General features: G+C 41.4%; 1 protein-coding gene across 9 annotated transcripts in view; it reads right to left on the minus strand.

Annotated features, from left to right (window-relative positions):
• Positions 1-14,195: 14,195 nt before the first annotated feature.
• PCED1B (PC-esterase domain containing 1B) overlaps positions 14,196-20,840 on the minus strand; it is a 231,095-nt gene continuing 224,450 nt past the window's right edge. For all 9 annotated transcript variants that reach the window (XM_074325794.1, XM_074325797.1, XM_074325799.1 and 6 more), the window contains one exon: positions 14,196-15,846. In XM_074325794.1, the coding sequence (XP_074181895.1) occupies positions 14,501-15,846 (1,346 nt within the window). In that variant the 3' untranslated portion in view covers positions 14,196-14,500. The remainder of the gene's footprint in view (positions 15,847-20,840) is intronic.

Genomic DNA, 20,840 nt, shown 5'->3' on the forward strand with positions numbered 1-20,840 from the left:
GTGAGCTATGTTTCCCCAGCTCTCTTGACCACAGCTCTAGTGAGGAGCATTGGTGGAGACTGGGGTTTGGGAGGAAAGGCGAATTCGGTCCACAATCCAAACTCATACTTTATCTCATGCAATGACCTTATTATCTGAACTACAGAGAACAACACAAATATTTACAAGGTATTTCTGTCCTTTCCCTCTGCTTTGGGAGGCATATCTGGAAGCAGAAGCAACTCCTGTGTGGCTCTAGCTCTTGCCCCAAAAGCCCCCTTATAATGCCAGTGCCAATCAAGTGTCCTCAGCTCCTGGGCTCAGGTAACACCATCCCCTTCCTTGATCCCTCCAGCCCTAAGGAGGGGCAGTGGCCTTCCAGTTGCTAATCTTTGGGATGCCTCATTTACCCAGGTAATTCTTTCAGCTCCTTCAACAGCTTTGTAACTAATTCCCAGTGTTTAATACCCTTTATTCAATAACGCTGGTATGGATTTTGTTTTCCTGGCAGGACTCTGATTGATAGAGAAGAGAGGGAGCTTTTCTTCTCTCCTGACTTTCTGTAATGGGGGATTTCCCTAAATGCAGGCTTTGTCTCTTTTTGCCCCTGGACTCTTTCCACCCCTGGGGCTCTGGAGTGAGTAATCTGGTCATAATTTTGTGGGCTTGTTGGATCAGTTCTGCTTCTTCCCTTTTGGAGTGAACCTTTCAAGACAGCACAATGTCTGTAAGTCTTGTCTGGTCATGCCTGCCCTGGCCTAGCAAGTGCCTGCCTATGAGCAAGTCTGTCTAATTTCAGCCCACTTGGCCACCAGACTGAAAGCCTAGTCTTCCTGGACTCTACTAGTAACAGAGGTGGTTTCCATTTGCTCTACCTTTGTTTCATTTCCTCAACTTGTTCAGAACCCAGGTGGAAAGAGGAGTGCTATTGTTGAGGCTTCTTCAGAGACCTTAACATTATCAAATTTTTTTTATTTTTATTTATGGAGTTTTTTAGATGCTGCAATAGCAGAAAAAGGCGGAGGCATCTGGGTAATTGATTAAACACTGTTCCCCTCCTCAGCAGTTTCTGGAACTCTCCAGTGGGGCTCACATGTGTCGATGGATCAGCCCTGCTTATTACTTACTTCCCAGCTTCTCTCACCTGATAAGTCCACAGTGGTGCCACTGAGCTAGAATATCGATGTGGCGATTGATGCGTCTGTCCATGAGGCTGGAATCCCACCACCTGCTGCTGTGAGAAGTAGAGTCCTGCTGTACTTTTCTGACATCAAGCCGACTTCTAGTATAAGGCTTCTCATTTCTAGAACCACCAGCACCCTGAACTCCCAGGGCCAGAGCCTTCCTCCCTTGTGGTACATTCTTCCTTAGTGGTCCCTGTTATTCTCCCTGTAACCTGGCTGCATTGGCATTCTTTGAACACACACACATACACACTCACACATCTAATTCTCTTGGATGTGGATGGTTCAAGTCTTTTTCCTAGGAGGCTCCTCAGCTCCCATGTAAACCAGGGATTCAAATATATGTGCCAGGGAAGGGTTATTCCCAAACTTCACTCTCCACAGGCATCTGAGCCTCAGCCATGGCCTTGTATCAGTGTATATTTTAAATGTTGAGCCAAAGGTGAAGAAGAGTCCTGCTTCACCTGGGCTGGTACGCCTGGGCTGTTTACCCATTCTCCATTCTCTTTCATCAGTTCAACTGAATGTACCGGAGAAAAAGAGCTCTTGGAATGAAGTCAGATAAGATTATCTTACAAAAGTGCATATTTCTTCACAGATTTATTTGAATCCCATGCAGGGCCAGGATTCCAGGACAAGGGGTAACTAAACTGAGAAACAGATTAGGACCCTGCAGCAGAGGATGCACTTTGGCCCCTAGAGTGATGGAATCTGCGATAATAGGAGTTCGTTTGAGATAATTCTACAGAGAAGCACAACAGGCTGACTTGAAGCTCCTTGCATTTATAACAAAATTCCAGCGACAGAGAACAATTTGGAATGTGGATTCTCGCTTCCTTCTTCTATCCTTTTGCCCAGCACTAGTGTAGGGAGCTCCCCGTAGGTGAGCAATCAATGATGAATGAATGAATGAGTGAAGGAATGATGTTTTTAAGGATCTCCAGTATAGATCACAGTGCTCTGAGAGCGAAGACAGCCAACCCTGGTGCAGCAACAAAATCATTTGTCTTGAAAAAGATTCCTTATGATGTGATGTGACTGGAGAAGGGACTCTGCTGCTTAATAGACTCCAGAAACAGTGGAGGAACTCTTCCTGCCCCTGCTATCCTGCCTGGCATCAGGGAAGTTGTTTAACCAACATACAACTCAAATTTCTCACCCCTACGGTTAGCAAGAGTAGTTTTATGAATCTCCTGGCAAAGTGTGAGTGGAAGCTAAAAGGACAGTTGAAAATACTTTGTTGAAAGTTAAAGGTCCCCTATGTAACCAAAAAAGGGCCAAGTGTGATAACGGAGTGCAGTGGGAACTAGCTGAGGTAAGGTTTCTTTCTCTGAGGTTCCAGGGACCTCATGTATACATTTGTGAACATCATCTCATCCTTAGAATGAGAGACACAGAAAAACACATCCACGAGAGAAATAGAGATGGGAAAATGCGTGGTTCTGATGATGGTTCAGGAAGAGAACACTTTTCCTCCAATGTAACCGGGGCTTACTGGGAACTGGGAAGAAAAGTCCCTGTGTGGCCCCCATGAGCTTCTGGGCAGAGTTGTGTGGTGTGGCTGTATCCTCTGGTAGGTAGAGGAGAAAGAACAACTGAGAAAGAAAAATTAAAGACATGTGAAAGTGGGGGGAATTGATGGGGTGGTGATAATGACAACTACTGCTATTAAATGTCTACCAAATGCCAGGTGTTTTACTCAGCTCTGTACTGTATTTATCTCTCATCTTCCCACAGCACTATGAATTCAGTGCTATTATTCTTACTCTGCAGATTGGGACATAATCTCAGTGAGGAGCCTTAACTTGCTCAATGTCATGTAACTACTCCGTGGTAGAACAATGACTTGAGCTCAGGTCAATATTAACTCTTAAGCCTGTGGTTTTTGTTTTTCATTTTCACTTGGCTAGACTGAATCTTTCAAGTTCCATTAGTCTGAAAGGAAGAGAGAGGAGGAAACAATGAAAGGATAGTATGTGTCATGCAAGAACTCTGGTCCTGCTCCCTGCATAAGAACGCAGTATATGGTGAGGCCAAAAAGGAACACCAATGGAGCCATCAATAGGGGAGTCATGCCACTATATTCTGGCTGGCAGCTGGGTTGGAGATACAAGAGCAAACATCCTCCAGTACCCGAACAAGGAGTCTTCCTGTACCCCAGTCTCGCTGGTGGCTGGGCGAGACACACACAGGAAGTAGTACCCACACGATTTGCAATCTGCCCCTCAGTTCTCTGCCTGCCAACCCATCAACCAACCAACCAGCGTAGCCATGGCAGTTATATCAGTGACTAATTGGGTAACTGGTTATAGCTGATGGCCTATTAGCCACAGCTGATGGCCATCTACTACCAAAGCCAGCACCTTTCCACCTGAGGCCGAGAGCCTGGAAACTGTTCTCTGAGACTCTGTCCTCACAGTACACTTACCAAGAAATATTCAAATGGTTTCTAAGTACTCATAGGGAAGGAGCTGTGCCCATGTTTTCACTGTTGTATCTTCAGCACCTAGTCCTGGCATGACATAGGTGTTCAAGAAACATTTTTGAACGAATGAATGAAAAAATAAGTAAAATGTCACAGAGACTTTTTGAAGGGTACAGAAGAGAAAATGAGGAACTTAGGCTGACTTTGTCCTGTCTACTCTATGTCTTGAGAGAAGATAGTGAGGGCTTGAAAAAAGTAGATGAGATTCAGAATAGTGATTTGGGGAATATGATAGACACGTCAACAAAAGATAAAGTCAAGAATGGCTGAAGGGCCGGCCTTGTGGCTCAGGTGATTGGAGTGCCATGCTCCTAATGCCAAGGTCACGGGTTCGATTCCCACATGGGCCAGTGAGCTGCGCCCTCTACAGCTAAGATTGTGAACAAGGGCTCTCCCTGGAGTGGAGTGGGGCTGCGGTGAGCAGCCGGAGGTCGGCATGAGCTGCTGTGGGCTGCTGAATGCTGTCGTGGGCTACCGTGTGCTGCCATGAGTGGCTAGGGGCCAGCGTGAATGGCTGACAGCCAGCGTGAGCTGCCGGCAGCTAGTGAAAGTTCAGCCGAGGGGGAGCGCAAGGCTCATAACACCAGCATGGGCCAGGGAGCTCTGTCCTACACAACTAGACTGAGAAACAATGGCTTGAACCGGAGGGCGGGGGGAAGGGAGGTGGAAGAAAGGGGGAAAAAAAAAAAAAGAATGGCTCAGAAGTGAAGACAATGCTCCAGAAGCGTGTTATGAATTTGTCAATTATTTCTGAGTAGCACTCTCCTAGTCAAGAGGCTATAGAAAACGATTTGAGGTGGCTTTCTAATCCCACATAATCTGTTTCACTATCATTAATTTAAAAAATGAATTAAAAACCTGCCGTATACAAGATATTTTATAAAATACAATGTTGAGAATTATGATTTTAATTAAGTGGTTGAGGAAGCTAAAAATAGCACTGGATAGAGCCAGGAGTTAAGTCAGTTCTTCTCTGGATGCAAATCTTTAAATATCTTCTTAAAATAGTAACTACTGCTATATATATTTTCATTTCACCCATAAATATTTCAAAGTATATCTATAAATGGCAGGGACTCTTTTTAAAAACATAACCACAAGACAATTATCACACTGAAAAGAAATAATTATTTTAATGACATCCAATATCTAGTTGTTCAAATTTCCCCAAATTTTATTTTATAGGTATTTGATCAAATCAGGATTCAAATATGATGCATATATATATTGTAATTAGTTTATATGCATCTTTTCATCTGTTGGTTCTCTCTTTCTCTCTCTCTCAATTGGTATGTAAAGGAAATCAAATCTTTTATCTGTTAAGTTCTCCCCAGTCTGCATTTTGATGATTGTGACCCCAAGATGTCATGTAACATGTTCTTCTGGTCTCCTGTTTTATCTCAAAATGGTATTTGATTCTAGAATCTTGAAAATATTTTATTTTTCTAGCAAGAACACTTCTTAAGAGGTGATGTGCACGTCTATGAGAGAGAATCTGGAAATCTTTTGATCCATTGATGATCACGGTTTAATTATTTCATTGAGGGTTGCAAAATGATGATATTCTATTAGTCATTCACATATTAGTCGTATTCTCCTAAAAAGGGAGATGTCCTCTCACCTACTCATTATTTCAAAGTAGTTTATACACATAAAGGCAGGAGAAATGCTTGATTCTTTCTCTTAATTTGCCATTTTAAAAAATGGTAGCATGGTTCTCTGGCATCCTCCAGAAGTTACCGATGTGGGTGTTTGTTGTGGCTGTTGTATTTGTTTGATTTTTATTTTCTGAGGACAGACTCTGAATCCAGGCTGCCTGGAATCAGAATCCCAGGTTTACCACAGGACTTTTTAATCTTTCTGAGCCTCACCTTCCTCGTTTGTAAATTGGGGATACTTAATGGTGTCTTCAATGACCAGGTTGTTTTGAGGATTAAATGAGAATATATATACAGAGCACTTGGAAATATGCTTGGCACATAGTTATCCCAATGGAAGTGTTTGTTATCATTAGTGTCACTGTTGTTTTCAAATGGTGTTGAGTGGATGCTAGGCAATAATATTTGGTACAACATCCCCAAGGGAGTCTAATGGGAAGCCAAGGTAAAGAACCACAAGACTGACGAGTTTAAAGAGATAATGTTTACAAAACGGGGGAATGAAAGAACTATATTTGTATTTTTAAAAGATAGCTCCGAGATGGACTCCCTGCTCCTTCGCTCACTAATAGGATGAGGTTTGGCAAGGGAATTAACCTCTCTAAAGGCTCAGTTTTTTCCTTGGAAATAAGATTAATAGTGCAACGCTCATAGAGTGGCTGTGAGGATCAATAATTCTGCATACGCCTGGTACGTAGTAAATGATTCATAAGGGCTAGCTGTGATATGTCAAAAAGCTGCATCACAGGGGTGGCCGGATGGCTAAGTGGTTAGAGTGCAAGCTTTGAACAACAGGGTTGCCGGTTTGATTCCCACATGGGCCAGTGAGCTGCACTCTCCACAACTAGATTGAAGACAGCGAGCTGCCACTGAGCTGCTGGGGGGACAGCCGGATGGCTCAGTTGGTTAGAGCTCGAGCTCTTAACAACAAGGTTGCCAGTTCAATTCCCGCATGGGATGGTGGGCTGCGCCCCCTGCAACTAAGATTGAAAACAGCAACTGGACTTGGAATTGAGCTGCGCCCTCCACAACTAGATTGAAGGACAACGACTTGGAGTTGATGAGCCCTGGAGAAACACACTGTTCCCCAGTATTTCCCAATAAAATTTTAAAAAACAAAGAAACAAATCCCCCAAAACCCCAAAACTGCACCACAGGCCACAGTCTGTGTGCCCAGCTGGCCCTCCTCCTCTGCCTGCCTAGATCTTTCCATAGAACTAGTTTCTTCTACTTTTACCATTTCTTTATTCAAATAGAAAAGGCAAGCACTAGACATTTGAGAAAAATACATTCCACACAACCAGCTGTACTAGAAAGGTATCTCTGCTCAGTGCAATGAACAACTATATAATCTTCTACCCCAGTAGTTCATAGCAGAACATTTTAATTTAAATGATATTTTAAAAGAGAGAAACTTCACATTGGCTAAGCACACAAATAATAGCCATTTGAACAGGTCCATGCCCAGGTCCAGATGGATTTTCTGTTATCTTATTTGTACTTCTTGCCTTATCAGACATTTCCTCTCTCTTCCTGTTGCACAGCTTTTAGTCATTTGTGTTATCTACACAGTATAAATTTGGGGCTTTTCGATGGAGATGCTGTGTGCTTTAAAAAGAAGGTATTTTTTTACCCCCTATGTCCTAATTCATCATCCATTAAGACAATAGACAAGATAGTCTTTAAGAGACAGATACTAAGGGATGTATTATTGATCAAACCATAAGCAACTTGGAAGATGAAATGCATTTGCTAAATCATTTTTTTAATCTTTTCCAAACTTTTAATCCTCCTTTGCCAGAGATGTGTCAATAATAGAGAGAAAAATGCCATATAGACAACTAGGACCAACTAGAATAATCAGAGACCTTTTATAGTTTCCTGTCCCAATGGGGCCTGCTGGTGTTTTGAAAAACTGAACACACCAAACTGCATTTATCAATATTTATTTCCCCATTTTTTTTTTATAAATCAAAGTCATCTATAACTGCTACAGAACAACCAAATGAGACATCCAGTCTCATCCAGCATGAGACAACCTGGGTTACTATACTGTATTGCTAGAATTCCAGCTAAAAGAAAGAAAATATTTGAGCTGAAACTGTCTTTAATCTGAAGACATTGTGTTTTCTCCCATGACGTGAAGGATAGGGATGACCACGCTGACATTCAGGGCACTTTAACCTTTGGTTCCAACTTATGGTACGCAGAATGGCCCCTCAAAGATGTCTGTTCCCTAGAACTTATAAATATGCTAGATTTCATAGCAAAAAATTAAGGTTGCAGATGGAATTACGGTTGCTAATCATCTAACTCTGAGATGAGGAGGTTATCCGGGTGGGCCCAATATAATCACAAGTGTCCTTAATATGGAAGTGGGAGGCAGGAAAGCCAGTGTCAGAGTAATGTGATGTGATATGCTGTGAGAAAGACTCCACTGGCCATGGTTGGCTTTGAAGAGGGATGCGCCCAGGAGCCAAGGAATGAGAGCAGCTTCTGGCTGGAAAAGGTAAGAAAATGGATTCGCCCTTATAGCCTCCAGAAAGGAACATAGTAGCCCCACTGACACCTTGATTTTGATCAGTGGGACCAATTTCAGACTTCTTGCCTCCAGAATTGTAATATAATACATTTGTGTTATCTTAACTCACCAGTTTGTGGCAATTCATTACAGCAGCCCAGAAAACAACTACATCATCTTTTCCCACAAATGATTGATCCCTCCTCCCCTCATGGGCCCTGTGTTCTGGCCAAAGTGACCTCCTCAGTGTGCCTGGGCATGCTCCTCTACCTATTTCTGGGTCCTTGTTTATGCTCTCCCTCATTAGGACGTCATGCCACCTCATATCAGCAGAGGCAAACCCTGTCCATCTTTCAGATGCCTCCTCTGCCACAGGCTCCCTTGTTCCTGTATCTGTCAGATGCATGCAATATCTCCCCGCTTTGAACTCTTGTAGTGCTTTAGTGTCTCTCTCTCCTGGCGCTTACTGCATTTCTCCGGGAATAGTTACTTGTGCGTGTGTCATGTCATCAAGGATTGACGACAAGACTGGTGCTCCTTGATGACAAGACTGGTGCTTGATTAATCTATAAATCTTCTACAATACCTAGCCCAATACATGCGTTCCATAAACTTAACATATAATCATAGTCCTTTGTATGTATCAATATGTATATGCACATATGCAAATGACGTCATAGAACCACCATATGCCCTCACAGGAATACAAGAAAAAAGAAAAGGAAGGTTTTTCACCAGTTGCCACACAAATGTTAAGCATCCCAGGTACATCTAATTTTTAGGAACAGCCCGAGCACTTGTTCCTTCACAAAATGGAGACTGAAGAATGAATATGGGGGAGTTTATTCCTTGATTGAGGAGCTGCATATTAGATATGAAGAGCTGTACCTGAGACGCCTTTGTGGTCATGCAAAGGATCTGAGCAAAAAGAGGAACGTGCGATCCATGAGCAACAGTGGGAGGTCTTGGGCCTAAGTTTTCATTTTATTTGGGATCCAGCCATTAGAAAAGAATGCAAAACAGTTTTTTCTTTCATGCAGATATTGATCAATGTCTTTCTTTCTAGAAGACAACTAAGAATGAAATTAAACAAGCCACAACATCAAATGGCTGATGGCATACTTGACTTGTACATCTTCAAAACAAGGCCATTCTTTAAAAAAAAAAAAATTTTTGTCTCCAAGATAAGCAGGTATCTTTGTAGCACCATAATTTCCAGTTCTGTGAAAATAGAAAATTTCTGTTGTTAATATTTTGCCTGGTATAGCAATTACTTTAGCTATGTTTTAGCTTTTGTCCTAAAATAAACATTAGACCCAAGAAGGCAGATCCCTCCAAAAACTATTCTAATCATGGTATGTTTTTTAGTTCCTTTCCTCTGACTCATGAAATGATAGATCACAGATGCATTTTTAATGGCTTGTATTTTTTGACAATTTACTATATTCCAGACATTATGCTAATGCTTTATAGATATTCTGCCATTTAAAACTAGCAATCCTGTGAGGTGGGCATTATTATTTTCATTTTAAAGTTTAGGTAGCTGAGCCATAAAGAGTTTAGTTTCTTGCACAAGCTCTCATCACCAATAAGAGGCATAGAACCCATTTACCCCGAGGTGTCTGCATCCTTAAACTCCTTTCTTGACCTCAATGCCATCCAGAACTTCTCTGCGGGCTACTTACCAGACAGAGGGGGCTGCTATATTGCTCCTGTACACAGAGGGTGGCTTCTAATCTCAGATAATAGAATTATAAGGAAACTCCAGAGCAGGACTTTCCAAATTTTTTGACAACCCATAATAAAAATGTATAACATCCATTCACAGAACACACACACACACCTCACAAAATAATATCATTACTATTTGATACATACTCATAATATCTCTTATTCTATTCTATTTCATTTTTTAAAAATTCTGGTTAGGAAACACTAGATTGTTTCCACAGTTCACTAATGGGTCATTACCTTCATTCGGATGAACACAGCATTAGTGTATAGCTAGTCTGTCTTACACAATTACCTTTTTGAAGAGAGCGCTACCATCTTAGCCAAGGTATTTAATTTCTAAGTCCTCCATTTTCTCATCTGCAAAATGAGGAGGTTGGGCCCGATTAGTGACTCTTAATCCTGGCTGCACATTATTTAGAGACCTTTTTAGCACATCTATTTTAATAATAAAAAGGGAAATATTTAACGAGCTTTTAAATACACTTATGTCCAGGTTTTTGCCCCAGAATTTCTGATTTAATTGTTTTGGGATAGAGCCATTGTATGGCTTTTTTTTTTTTTTTTTTTCCTTTAAAACTCCCCAAGTTACCAGAATTAGGAAGTACTGGACTAGATGACTGCTAAATTTTCTTCCAGCCAAAAATTCTAGACTATTCTGACATAGTGATCAGGTTACGTTTTTAAAAATTATTTTTTAAATTAATTTTTGTAAAAAAAGGGCATTAACCCTCAGTAACATCCCTTACAACTATGGTTTTCCCATTCTAGTTACATAAGGAATTGGCCCACCCCCAATCATTCTGATGGTGTGCGTCCTGGGTAGGGCCGCACACTCTGCATTTTTAACAAATACCTTATGTGATTCTGATGAAAGCTATCTCAGGAACGTGGTTTAGAAAATGTTTTTAATGATTCATGGGTCAAGTCTTGTGACAAAATATATCTGTAAATTAGGCATGCAGTGATAGATGCCTTTCTTAAAGCTGTGGGAATGAGAATAGTGTTTCTAGAGTTTATAGAAACAAACATAAAACAGTTTAAAAACAATAGTAAATCCTTTCTCGGACATGAGTCTGAATGATCTCAGTTTTCAAAACAACTCACCTTTGCAGAATTCATGATCATAAAGCTGTCAGATGGAGCTGCTGCTGCGTATAACCCCAGAATATACTCGTAACGTGAGTGTTGCCTCCGAAGTCATGCAATGCCAGGGCCCTGCAGACAGGAGCTCTGCAGCTGACCAGGGAGAGGGGGCTGACCCTACCCTGGTGGCTGGATAGAAGACTCCATTTGTTTTCAAGTGCTGGGCTTTGCTTTGTTTGTACTTAATGGAAAAACGTAGTTATCGCTTTAAAGGTTCAGCCTTTGGTGTACCGTGGTTTACCTTACTATACGATATTATGAGAAACGTACGTTGCTTGCATACTGTCAATTTAATCATGAATTTTACTTTTTTTTTCCTTTTCCCAGAAAACTTGAGACAAGAGTCTCAAACATAAAAGCATAAAAACCTTTGGGTGCTGTTATTTCTTGAGGCTGGAGAAGAGGCCCTATGGGTCCTGAATTTTAAGTCTGAGCAAGACAGCGATAATTTCTCTCATCAATGTTAAATAATTTGGGCTCTTTTTTACCAGGTAATAGCTGGATGGCTTTGTTAATTTTCTTGATTTAAGGAGCAAGGCGACAATAGCAAAAATGGTCAAAGAAGAAAGTTCTAAGGTGGAAGATAAAGGCCAGGATATATACGAAAGTAAATGCAAGCACTTACTGAAGTGCTATCAGTCTCTTACCCTCCGTGGGGGTGGGAAGGTCCAAGGGGCATTAGCCACTCAGGATGACTTAGGTATGGGAGAGTTCTGTAGACATTTTCTTAAGAAAAGTAATCAAACACAGATCGATTCTAATACAAATTGCCTTCTTACCAGAGTATACAATATCAATTAATTATGTTCTTGAACATTTAACTGAAGTAAATCTACTTGAACATCTTTGCCAGGCACTGTGCTAGTAACCACTGGGAATTCAATAGTAACCAAGACTCATAGAGCTTACAGTCTACCGTGCTTCCCTGAAAATCAGGCCTAGCTCTAATGTGTCTTTTGGAGCAAAAATTAATATAAGATCCAGTCTTATTTTAGTATCTTTAATAAAATAAGACCCGGTCTTATAAGACCGGGTCTTAAAAGACGCATTAGAGCCGATGGTCCGGCTAGGTCTTGTTTTCGGGGAAACACGGTAGTTGGAGAAGCTAACAAGCAAGCAACTACTGAAGTCACTGCTGAGTGAGGTATGCAATACAAAGGGAGTAAAGAACGGTGATAGATCATAACAGTATTTTTAGACGAAACGATCGTGGAAGGCCTCTTGGGTGTTGACACGGGAGGTGTGGATGGAAGGATGAAGAGTTAGATATCCAAAGAACTAGCGGATAGGGGATGTAGAACATTCTAGGCAAAGGGAATAGCAAGTGCAAAAGCCCAAGTTATAAGAGCTTGGCATGTTTTGTGGATAGAAAGTAGTCCTATGTGGCTGAAAGCATAAAGAGCAATGAAAAGAGTTCCAGAAGATTACGGTTGCGTTACAATGTGGATGTACTTAAAAACCACTGAATTGTGTACTTTACCAAAAAAAAAAGATAAAGAGGTTAAATTTGGTGTTATGTGTAGTTTACCACAAAAAATAATAATAAAAAGAAGATATTATTGCAGAGGCAGGCAGAAGCTTAATAATGTAGGACAGCATAGGACAAAATAAGGATTGTGCTCTGGGGTAATGGAATTTGGACGTTTGAGTTCCAGAACTCTAGAGATAAATATGTGTCATTTTAAGGCACCAAGTTTGTGGTATTTGTTACAGCAGCCATAGGAAATTAACACACCTGGGAAGGAAAAGATTGTCCCTGTCTGAGTCTACTTGCACTGCTACCCATCTGTGGTAAACAGGACTGTTAAGTGATTGGTGCAATTTAATGCATAATAGAGTGGTTTCACCACTGATACAGTGTAGGGTCCTCAGCATCTAAGGACCCTAAGAACTCATTTTCTATCTAAGAACTCATTTTCAAGTGTTCAAGTGTGATCAGATTAAGGAGGAACAATACATACTAACTTAACTCACAAGAGAGAAATATATACCACAACACCAGTTTATTGGTTTATTTATAGAAATATAAATACTAAATGCATCAGCTTACTCAGATCAGCAGCTACTAAATGCTGCTTTTATCTTGCTTGGGAAATGTAAAGCCAGAATCAAGGCAACGGGCTCATCTTGAAAGCTGATGGTACCAAACTGCAGTCTGGTGCACTAATCTCCCCCACAGATTAGAACGTTTACATTGGTTAGACAGGTCCCCTCTCTCCTGACTTTGCTGGGATATTCTGGCAAATTCTGACTTGTAGTCACTACCTTTCTAGAGTCCTTGAAGGTCATCATAACACTGTTTTGGCAACATTCCTTCAGATGTGCTGCAATGATTGAATGTCAGTTTATAGTATCTCCTTAGAGACTTGGTTGTAGTCTCACTAGGAACACATTCACCCACCACCTTGTCCTTCATTCACGGATCCATTCAAGCATTATTCAGTACTTACTAAGTGCTAGACTTTGCTCTAGGATTTGAAACAAAGATAAAGGCCTTATTTTCCAGGAAGTTTATAGTTTCTTTTTGGTAGATTAAAAGCTGGTATTTCTTCGGTAGCTAGCTGATCTCATCTGTATCTTTTGATTTCATGAACTTCATTTTTGCAGGACATTTCCTGAGCCTCATTGTCAAATTTAGAAATGATCCAGTTGAGGACCTGTAAACCAGTCAAATCAATTCGATGAAAAAAACCTATCATTCGGACAATACTATTTTGACTATTTTCTCTAAGTATTAACATTTCACTAATCTAGTGTGACAAAGGGCCTAGCACTTAAACAGCCTTGATGATGTTATTCCTACAAAACAGAGATGGTCATTGCCATTTGTCAGAGTTGTGCGCTGGGTGGGTCCCTTCCAACTGGTAGCTTTATTCTATATTGGTAACTCACAGAGCTCTAATAGTTTCGAGTCCAAAATTCAAGACTATTCAAGAAATCATAAAAGTACAAGCATGCCTCACTCTAGCTTACCCATATAGTTCATTGCACATCTAACCACTAACCTTCTGATTATGGAGTTTTTCTGCCATGGTTTTCATAGAAGGACCATGTTTCGTAAACATTCCTTCTTGGTTCGAACATTAATATAAACTAGAAACCAGTATACACTAGGATGGAGCAGTGGAGGAGTGATTTTCTGTGTGACGTAGAACAAGTCACTCACCAATCTTGGCCTCAGTTTCCTTGTTTGCAAATGTTAATTAAATTTTATGTCTTTAGTTTTCCCAGTTTTAAAATACAATGATTCTTTGAGAATCTCCGGAAAATATGATCCCAAAAGTTAAAATTCTTTTGTTTCTTTCTAAGGAATCCAATCCATTTTATGAAAACCCTCAGAATTTTTTTAGACAAATTCACTTGGAGCAGTTTATCAAGTAGATGCCATGACTATTTGTTTGGCAGATATCGTCCTTGCTCTTACAAAGCTAATTGTTCAACAGAAGGGAGAGGCACAATTAAATACAGGCACACACAAAACCTACAACTACTTCTGTGAAACAATTTCTTTATTTCAATTTTATGTTTACAAAAAGACAAAGAGACTAGGGAGGGGAGAGGCAGGAATCATACTTGGTTACCTCCAGAGAGTGGCTGAGGAGGCCATAGCCAGAAAGATTGGGTCAGGCTGTGCTTCCCTGCCATTACTGGTGAAAACAATGAACAAAAAGAAGTCCAGGCAGGAATCAACTGCTTAGGTTAAAAAGATCAGTCTGTTTAGGGAGAGTCGGACGATCTGTCCAGTCCGTGTCCATGAGGAGGAAAAAGATCCAAGTCAGTCTAACGAGGCCTGGGCTCAGGGTGGGCTGGGACCCGTCTCCTCTAAGAGCTGGGCTGCCCTCTTCTGGCGCACATAGGGGCCACTCCGTCGATTCCGGCGATAACCCCTATGAACCACAGGGGCCCGCTGCTGATAATAGCGTGTGGGGAAAAGGGGCCTAGGCAGCGGGGGACCAAACGTAAAGTCATCTTGGAAGTCAAACCCTGTCTGGGTAGATGAGGGGACATCTGAATGGAAATAATTTAAGAAGAATTGATCTGATTGGAAATGATGGTCTGAGGAAAAATAAGTATCTTGGGGACAGAACTCGAACTGGGGGGATATCACTGGGTGATAGGGAATGGGACGAAGCAGTGGGGGCAGGAATTGGGGCAGGGGTAGGCAGGGGGATGGGAGCGGGAGCAGGGGACGGTTCCGGGGAGGAGGCAACAGTGGGGTCCGGGGTAAGGTTGGTGGATCTCTGCTGGCCTGGGACTGCCTCTCAATTCTCTGGTCAGGTCCTCCACTCACAGGGCTATCCTTGAATTTGCCCACAAGGTCGCGGCGGGGTAGCTCCACACCCCAGGCGTCTGCCACGTGGGCCAGTAGCAGCTGGGAGAGTCGTCGGTGCGCGAGTTGGTTCCAGTGTACCCCGTCTTTCTGTCGGTGCCTCTCCTCGCGGCGGAAGTGGAAATGCAAGTCCAACACATCAAAACCGTGCTTCTTTGCCTCGGTAGAGCTGTAGAAGTTGGCTTCTATCACTTTGCATCCCAGAAGGGGGGCCAAGTCCTGCTGGTCCTGTGGGAAGAAGCCCGCGGTGACCCTCATGCCCACGGGCATGGCCGTGTTCCACAGCACGAGGCATGACTTGGGCACCACCTCGCGTAGGTGCCTAAACAGGTTCTCCAGGTTCTCCCGGTAGCTCTCAATGTAGTGCTGCTCATACCTGGAGATGTCCCAGAGGCAGGAGTTAATGATGACTACGTCCGGGGTATACTTGTCGGACTGCAGCCCTTTCAAGACGGCCTGAACATATTCGTTGTACACGCGCGTGAGGAAGTAGAAGCGCACCAGGTGGTGGCCGGAGCAGTACTGGCGGACCTCGCGGTAGTTGGTGCGGTTGTGCATGCTGCTCTTCTGGCCTCCATCCACCAACTCGTCCTGTTCGAAGCTCGGCTCCCCCTTGACCTTGAGCTGGCTGGGAGTGAGCAGACAATCCTTCTGCAGCAGGAGCACCAGGTCCTTGTACACGGACCTCTGGACAGAGTCTCCCAGGATGACGACAAATTTGTTATGGAGCAGCTGCCGCACTTCAGAGGACAGCATTTGGACCATGACGCTCAGGGCAAGCAGCCTATCTCCTTCCTTTGCACACAGTAGGTCTGCAGATAGATAGGACAGAAGGAGAGAACAGCTGGGAGGGACCTACACTGGGCAGGCCCTCTGTGTGGGTAGGACTCGCTGCTGGGTTTGGAGTTTTGGCTGGGAAGCTAGAAGGGCGGAACTCCACCACTTTTAAGGCTGGGAGTGGGGAGGGAGAGCATGAAGGGAGCCTGGAGCCAGAAGCCCTGTTTGGCCTGGTGTCAGCTTAGGCCTGGGACTTGCCTGACCTCTGAACCCGCCAAGGCTGCTCTTGGAAACCCAGGTTCCACCTAGCCAGGAGGGGCCAACTCGACCTTATCTCCAGCTGGAGGTGCAATCCACCACTGGAAAGGCAGCCCAGATGTCTGACAGCTGTAGAATGGTTAGGCAAACTTTGCAGCTGCCAAATAATGAGGACCATGAGTAAGCAAGAACTTGGAGAACGTTTGTGATATGTTAAGTTGAAGCAGTTACAGACCACATGTGTGCCCCATATCACTGAAACTATATGAAACAGATATGCTCAGATAACATTGAAAGAAAGTATGCAAAAAGTTGTTAATAGTAGTGTTATGGATGACTTGCTGTCCTCCTTTTTTGTAAATATACTTTATATAATCTTCTCTTACTTTTAATAACGTAAAAAGAATTCGGTGAAATGCAACAAAAAGGAAGAGTCCATGTGTCAGAAAACATGATCAAAACAGATTTCTTTAACAAGCAAGCAGCTGTTTCTTACCAATAGGACTTGTAAAAAGAAATACAATTGGAAATAATTCACATGTGTTTCAGCTGTAATATTCTTTGCTTTCCATTTGAAGACAATCAGAATATGCCACCTCAAAATATGCCACTTTGGCATAAGGATGATTTTGAGCTGAAGAACCAACAGACACAGGAAGAGTTCTCTGCACTCCCATTATCTGCCTAAAAGCAGTGTATAAAGCTCCCGTCTAGGAAGGTGCCCATTCCCCCACCAGAGGGAAGAGTCAAGGAAGAAGACAGGAAGTTGTCAACACCAAGATGAGTTTGCATGTAGAGACCTTACTAAAATAGCCCAGATTTTCCATCAGTTCTCCCATACATTCCCTATTCACTTCTTTACAATTTATCATCCCTTGAAGAGAAAAGCCTTTTCCCTGTGTTAAAATGGTATATAAGCCCCTGAATCTAACTGCTTCTTTGAGTTTCATTTCTTTTCTGTGAACTCTAGTGTACATAAATATAAACAAAAATGGTGTGCCTTTCTTCTGCTAACCTGTCTTTTGTTGGTTTAGCCATAGGGTCCCGGAAACTGACCCTAATAGGGTAGAGGAAACGTTTTTTTCCTTCCCAGCACATTGAATAAAATGTTAAAAGTGGTTAAATTCATCTTCAAAACTTTGGGTGAAGTTTATTTCAAGCTGCCATTTATAACCATTTTCTCTAATGAGTGAAAGGTAGAAATATACTTCAATACTATGAACAATCTCAGATGAGGAGGAAGATAGCATCCACTGCACATACTTTCACGGAAGCTGTTAAAATCCACTGTGGCTTGATATTTGTAGGCTTTTATGCATTAAAAAACATTTTAATAGGTGTGGGTGGATAGCTATTATTAAATAACACATTCAGTTTTTAAAAGCTATACTATTTGTGGTTTTAAATGGATACAAGTACAAAAATAAAAACATGAAAATTGTTAGAATATAAGAATTGCCCTAAGAGAACAGTTGAAAATATTGGCTTCTTTTCCCCCACAGAATCTCCATTCAAATGTGTTTTTTCCCCTATCAGAAAAAAATGCATAAAGATAGGATTTAGCTCATTGTGGTGCAACAAAATAAAACTTAATTAAAGCAAACTCCAAATCCCTTTGGGGCTCAGGCATGTTTATTAGTTTATAATCATTTATTCATCCAACTCACACTTATTAATCTCCTACTGAATGCTACACATTGGGGATATAAAAATGAGTTAAACCTGGTCTTGCCCTTCATGAGCAGTTCGGAAATATTCATCGATAACTGTAACACAAAGTGGAGAGTGCTAAGTGCCATGAAAACAGAATGAACAGGTGCTGTGGTTATTTCTTTACCTCAGGCCCAAGTCTTTAAAATACAAAGTGCAGGAGACCTTTCCCAGCATTTTTCCAGGATTCCCACGCCACCCAGCTGTGTGCCCTCGAGTACTGAACATACATAACCCATGCTATTAGAGTTCTCTACCCAAGGTTGGCAGCTCTGATAACCTAGTGCTGTCTTCTTCAGTGCTGTTGTGCCCTGAACAACAGCACTGAATGTGGTGAAGTGCCCTAAATTTGGAGTCACAGACAGGAGTCAAATCCATTACTTAAAAAATCAGTGGGAAATGGAGGCACTTAAAATATACTGGTGAAGAGCATTGGTTTTGGAGCCATACTCTCTGGGTTTCAGTCCCAACTCTTCTATTTGCTAGCTCTTTGTTCTTGGACAAGTTATTTAACAGTTCTCTGCCTTAATTTTCCTCATCTGTAGAATGGGACTTTTAGTACCCACTTCATATATTTGATGTGAGGATTAAATGTAAAGTGTTTAAAATAATACCTGACAAGTAGTAAGCACGGATAAGAGTTATTACTATTACTGAGCAAATTTAAGAACACCAGGTTAACCATCTGTAAAGGGGGATTACAGCATTTTTGCTGCTTGTCTAGCAGGGCTCTGTGACAATCAAATGAGAGATGATGCAAGTGAAAAGGTTTTAAATAAAACAGCATTAATGTTTATTGAAGGGCTACTGGATGCTAGGTGCTTTACAAACATCTTATTTATAAGATAATTCTTATAAATCCCCCTTTTATAAGAAAGGATATTGATGTGATGAATCTAAGACTTGAAACAACTGATGCCAAAATCTGTCTCTGTAGGAGACCTCCTTTAGACCAGAACCCCCTGCAGGCCAGTCTGAATCCTAAAGCTTGGCTCCTGTCAGGGGGACAGATAGAAAGCCATGCTTGTATGCATAGGTAGGCAACCATTTACTCTGCCTGCCCAGGAGAGGTGATCCACGAGTCCTGGGCTGTGTGTGCATGTGGGGGGTGAGGGGAGTGAGGGTGGAGGTAGGGGTGTGTGTGAAGAAGAGGAGAGTTTTCTCATCCCATGCCATAATCTCAAGCAAGAGACATGTAAAAGTGAAAAGATCGGGATTTTTAGAATGGCCAAAATAAAATTCTACGGACACCTAGGGCTCACAGTGTTTGAGGAATTCTGGCGGCCCTGTAACCCACCAGGTGCTGCTCCCAGGGCTCAGAGCTAAAATCAGGCAAAAATGTCCACCTAAGAATTTCCTATTGTTCTTCTGCAGTGGAACGTGCAGGTAGGACTGTAGAAAAGAAGGGAAAAGAAAATGACTGGGAAGAAGAGTTCCGGTTAGAAGCTGAAACTGAAAGGAAATTCATGAAATCCTTGATAAAGAGCATCCACAAGTGAAACAGGACTGACAAATCAGACACCGTTAGGGCTATCGCGATGGGAAAGAATCAGTTAAGCTCAAGTGTCAAATATGAAAAACAAAACCAGCCAAAAAAACCGGGGGGGACTTTTTTAGAGGGGGTGAGCGGAGAATAATTTGGAGAGCCAAACCTGCTCACATGTTAAAAAAAGGTCAGTAAATTCCATTTTCAAAGCTCTTTTTATTTACAAAACTGAAACAAAAAAGGGATTTGAAAACAGATTAGTGGTCTTTTTGGCCTAGGCTTCTTTCTTTGCATCTAAATTGCTAAACTCACTTATTAGTTTTGGTAGCTGTTTTATAGATAGATTATTGCCTCATTCATTCATTCTTTCAATAAGGATCACTGAGAACCAGATTTTGTGCTAGGTGGAAGGAGTAGGAATAAAAATGCAGTCTGTACTCTCAGGAGGAGGGGTATGGAAATGCACATGTAAAAATATCAAAGAAGCTAGCAGCTAGAATTGATGTATGTAAATGAAGCACCAAAGCCTGTAGGAAAGGTCAGGGAGGTGAGAGAAGATATAAAAATGATCACTGCAATCTATGATTCCAACATCAAATGAAAACCAGTTTTTGACAAGTTTCATGATGACTCCTCATGTCATAATTATAAGCAGTGCCATGTTTTTCTGTTTTCAAAGTAAAATTTGGCTTTTGGCTTAAGTTCTGACAGAAATATGCATTAATAATGGTTACTACTATAATAAATTACTTTCAAGCATCTTGCTTAGATTTCTGTGTGGGGATAATTAATTTTTTAATAGCTTCATAAGACATGACTTATAAATCATTGACTATTGCTTTTTAACTATCACAAATCAAACACATAGCGTTTGTTTTTCATTTATCAATGTGCTGTAGAAAGTAGGCTAATTTTTTTCTTATCGACCTTGAGTTGCAGGGAGAATGACATATTTAATAGGCCAGTTGCTCCAGCGACACTGCAAAGAAGTCTTAAATCATAGACATAGTCACTAAAAATTAGGACGTTGTTTTGATTAGTTGTAGGAAGTACTATAACTAGTTTAGAAGTGCATACGACTAACCACCTTCCATATGGCTAACCATCTTAATGCAACATTATACTGGGAATATAAATAGTTCACTTCCTTCTAACTGTTTTTGGTGATCAAATCAATGCTTTAAACTTTTCCAAGATCCCCTTAAACTTTAACAGAATAGATGGTACAAATAATAATTATTTTTCATGAACTTTCCTCTATAACCTAGTTATGTCCTAGCATTTGCTTAGTTTTCTAAGTGGAATTTAAACATGTCAAAAATTAAATTGCATGTCATATAAAGTTTTCTAAAAAAAAAAAAAAGCAAACAATTCAAACTTCTCTTTGGAAAGCTTAATGAATGGTCTGTGGATTGGGGACTGATATGGGGCAAATCAGTTAACATTCACTCCTCTGTATAGCCTGAAAATGGGGAAAATGCATGCAGGCCTACTATTTTAAAAAGTGGTTTTAGGAGCAAATTAAAAAAAAATACATAAAAGTATTGTGAGATACTATGGTAAGTAATGCAACAG

Source organism: Rhinolophus sinicus, linkage group LG02, assembly GCF_036562045.2.
Source record: "Rhinolophus sinicus isolate RSC01 linkage group LG02, ASM3656204v1, whole genome shotgun sequence".
In the NCBI taxonomy this organism is placed as follows: Eukaryota; Metazoa; Chordata; class Mammalia; order Chiroptera; family Rhinolophidae; genus Rhinolophus; species Rhinolophus sinicus.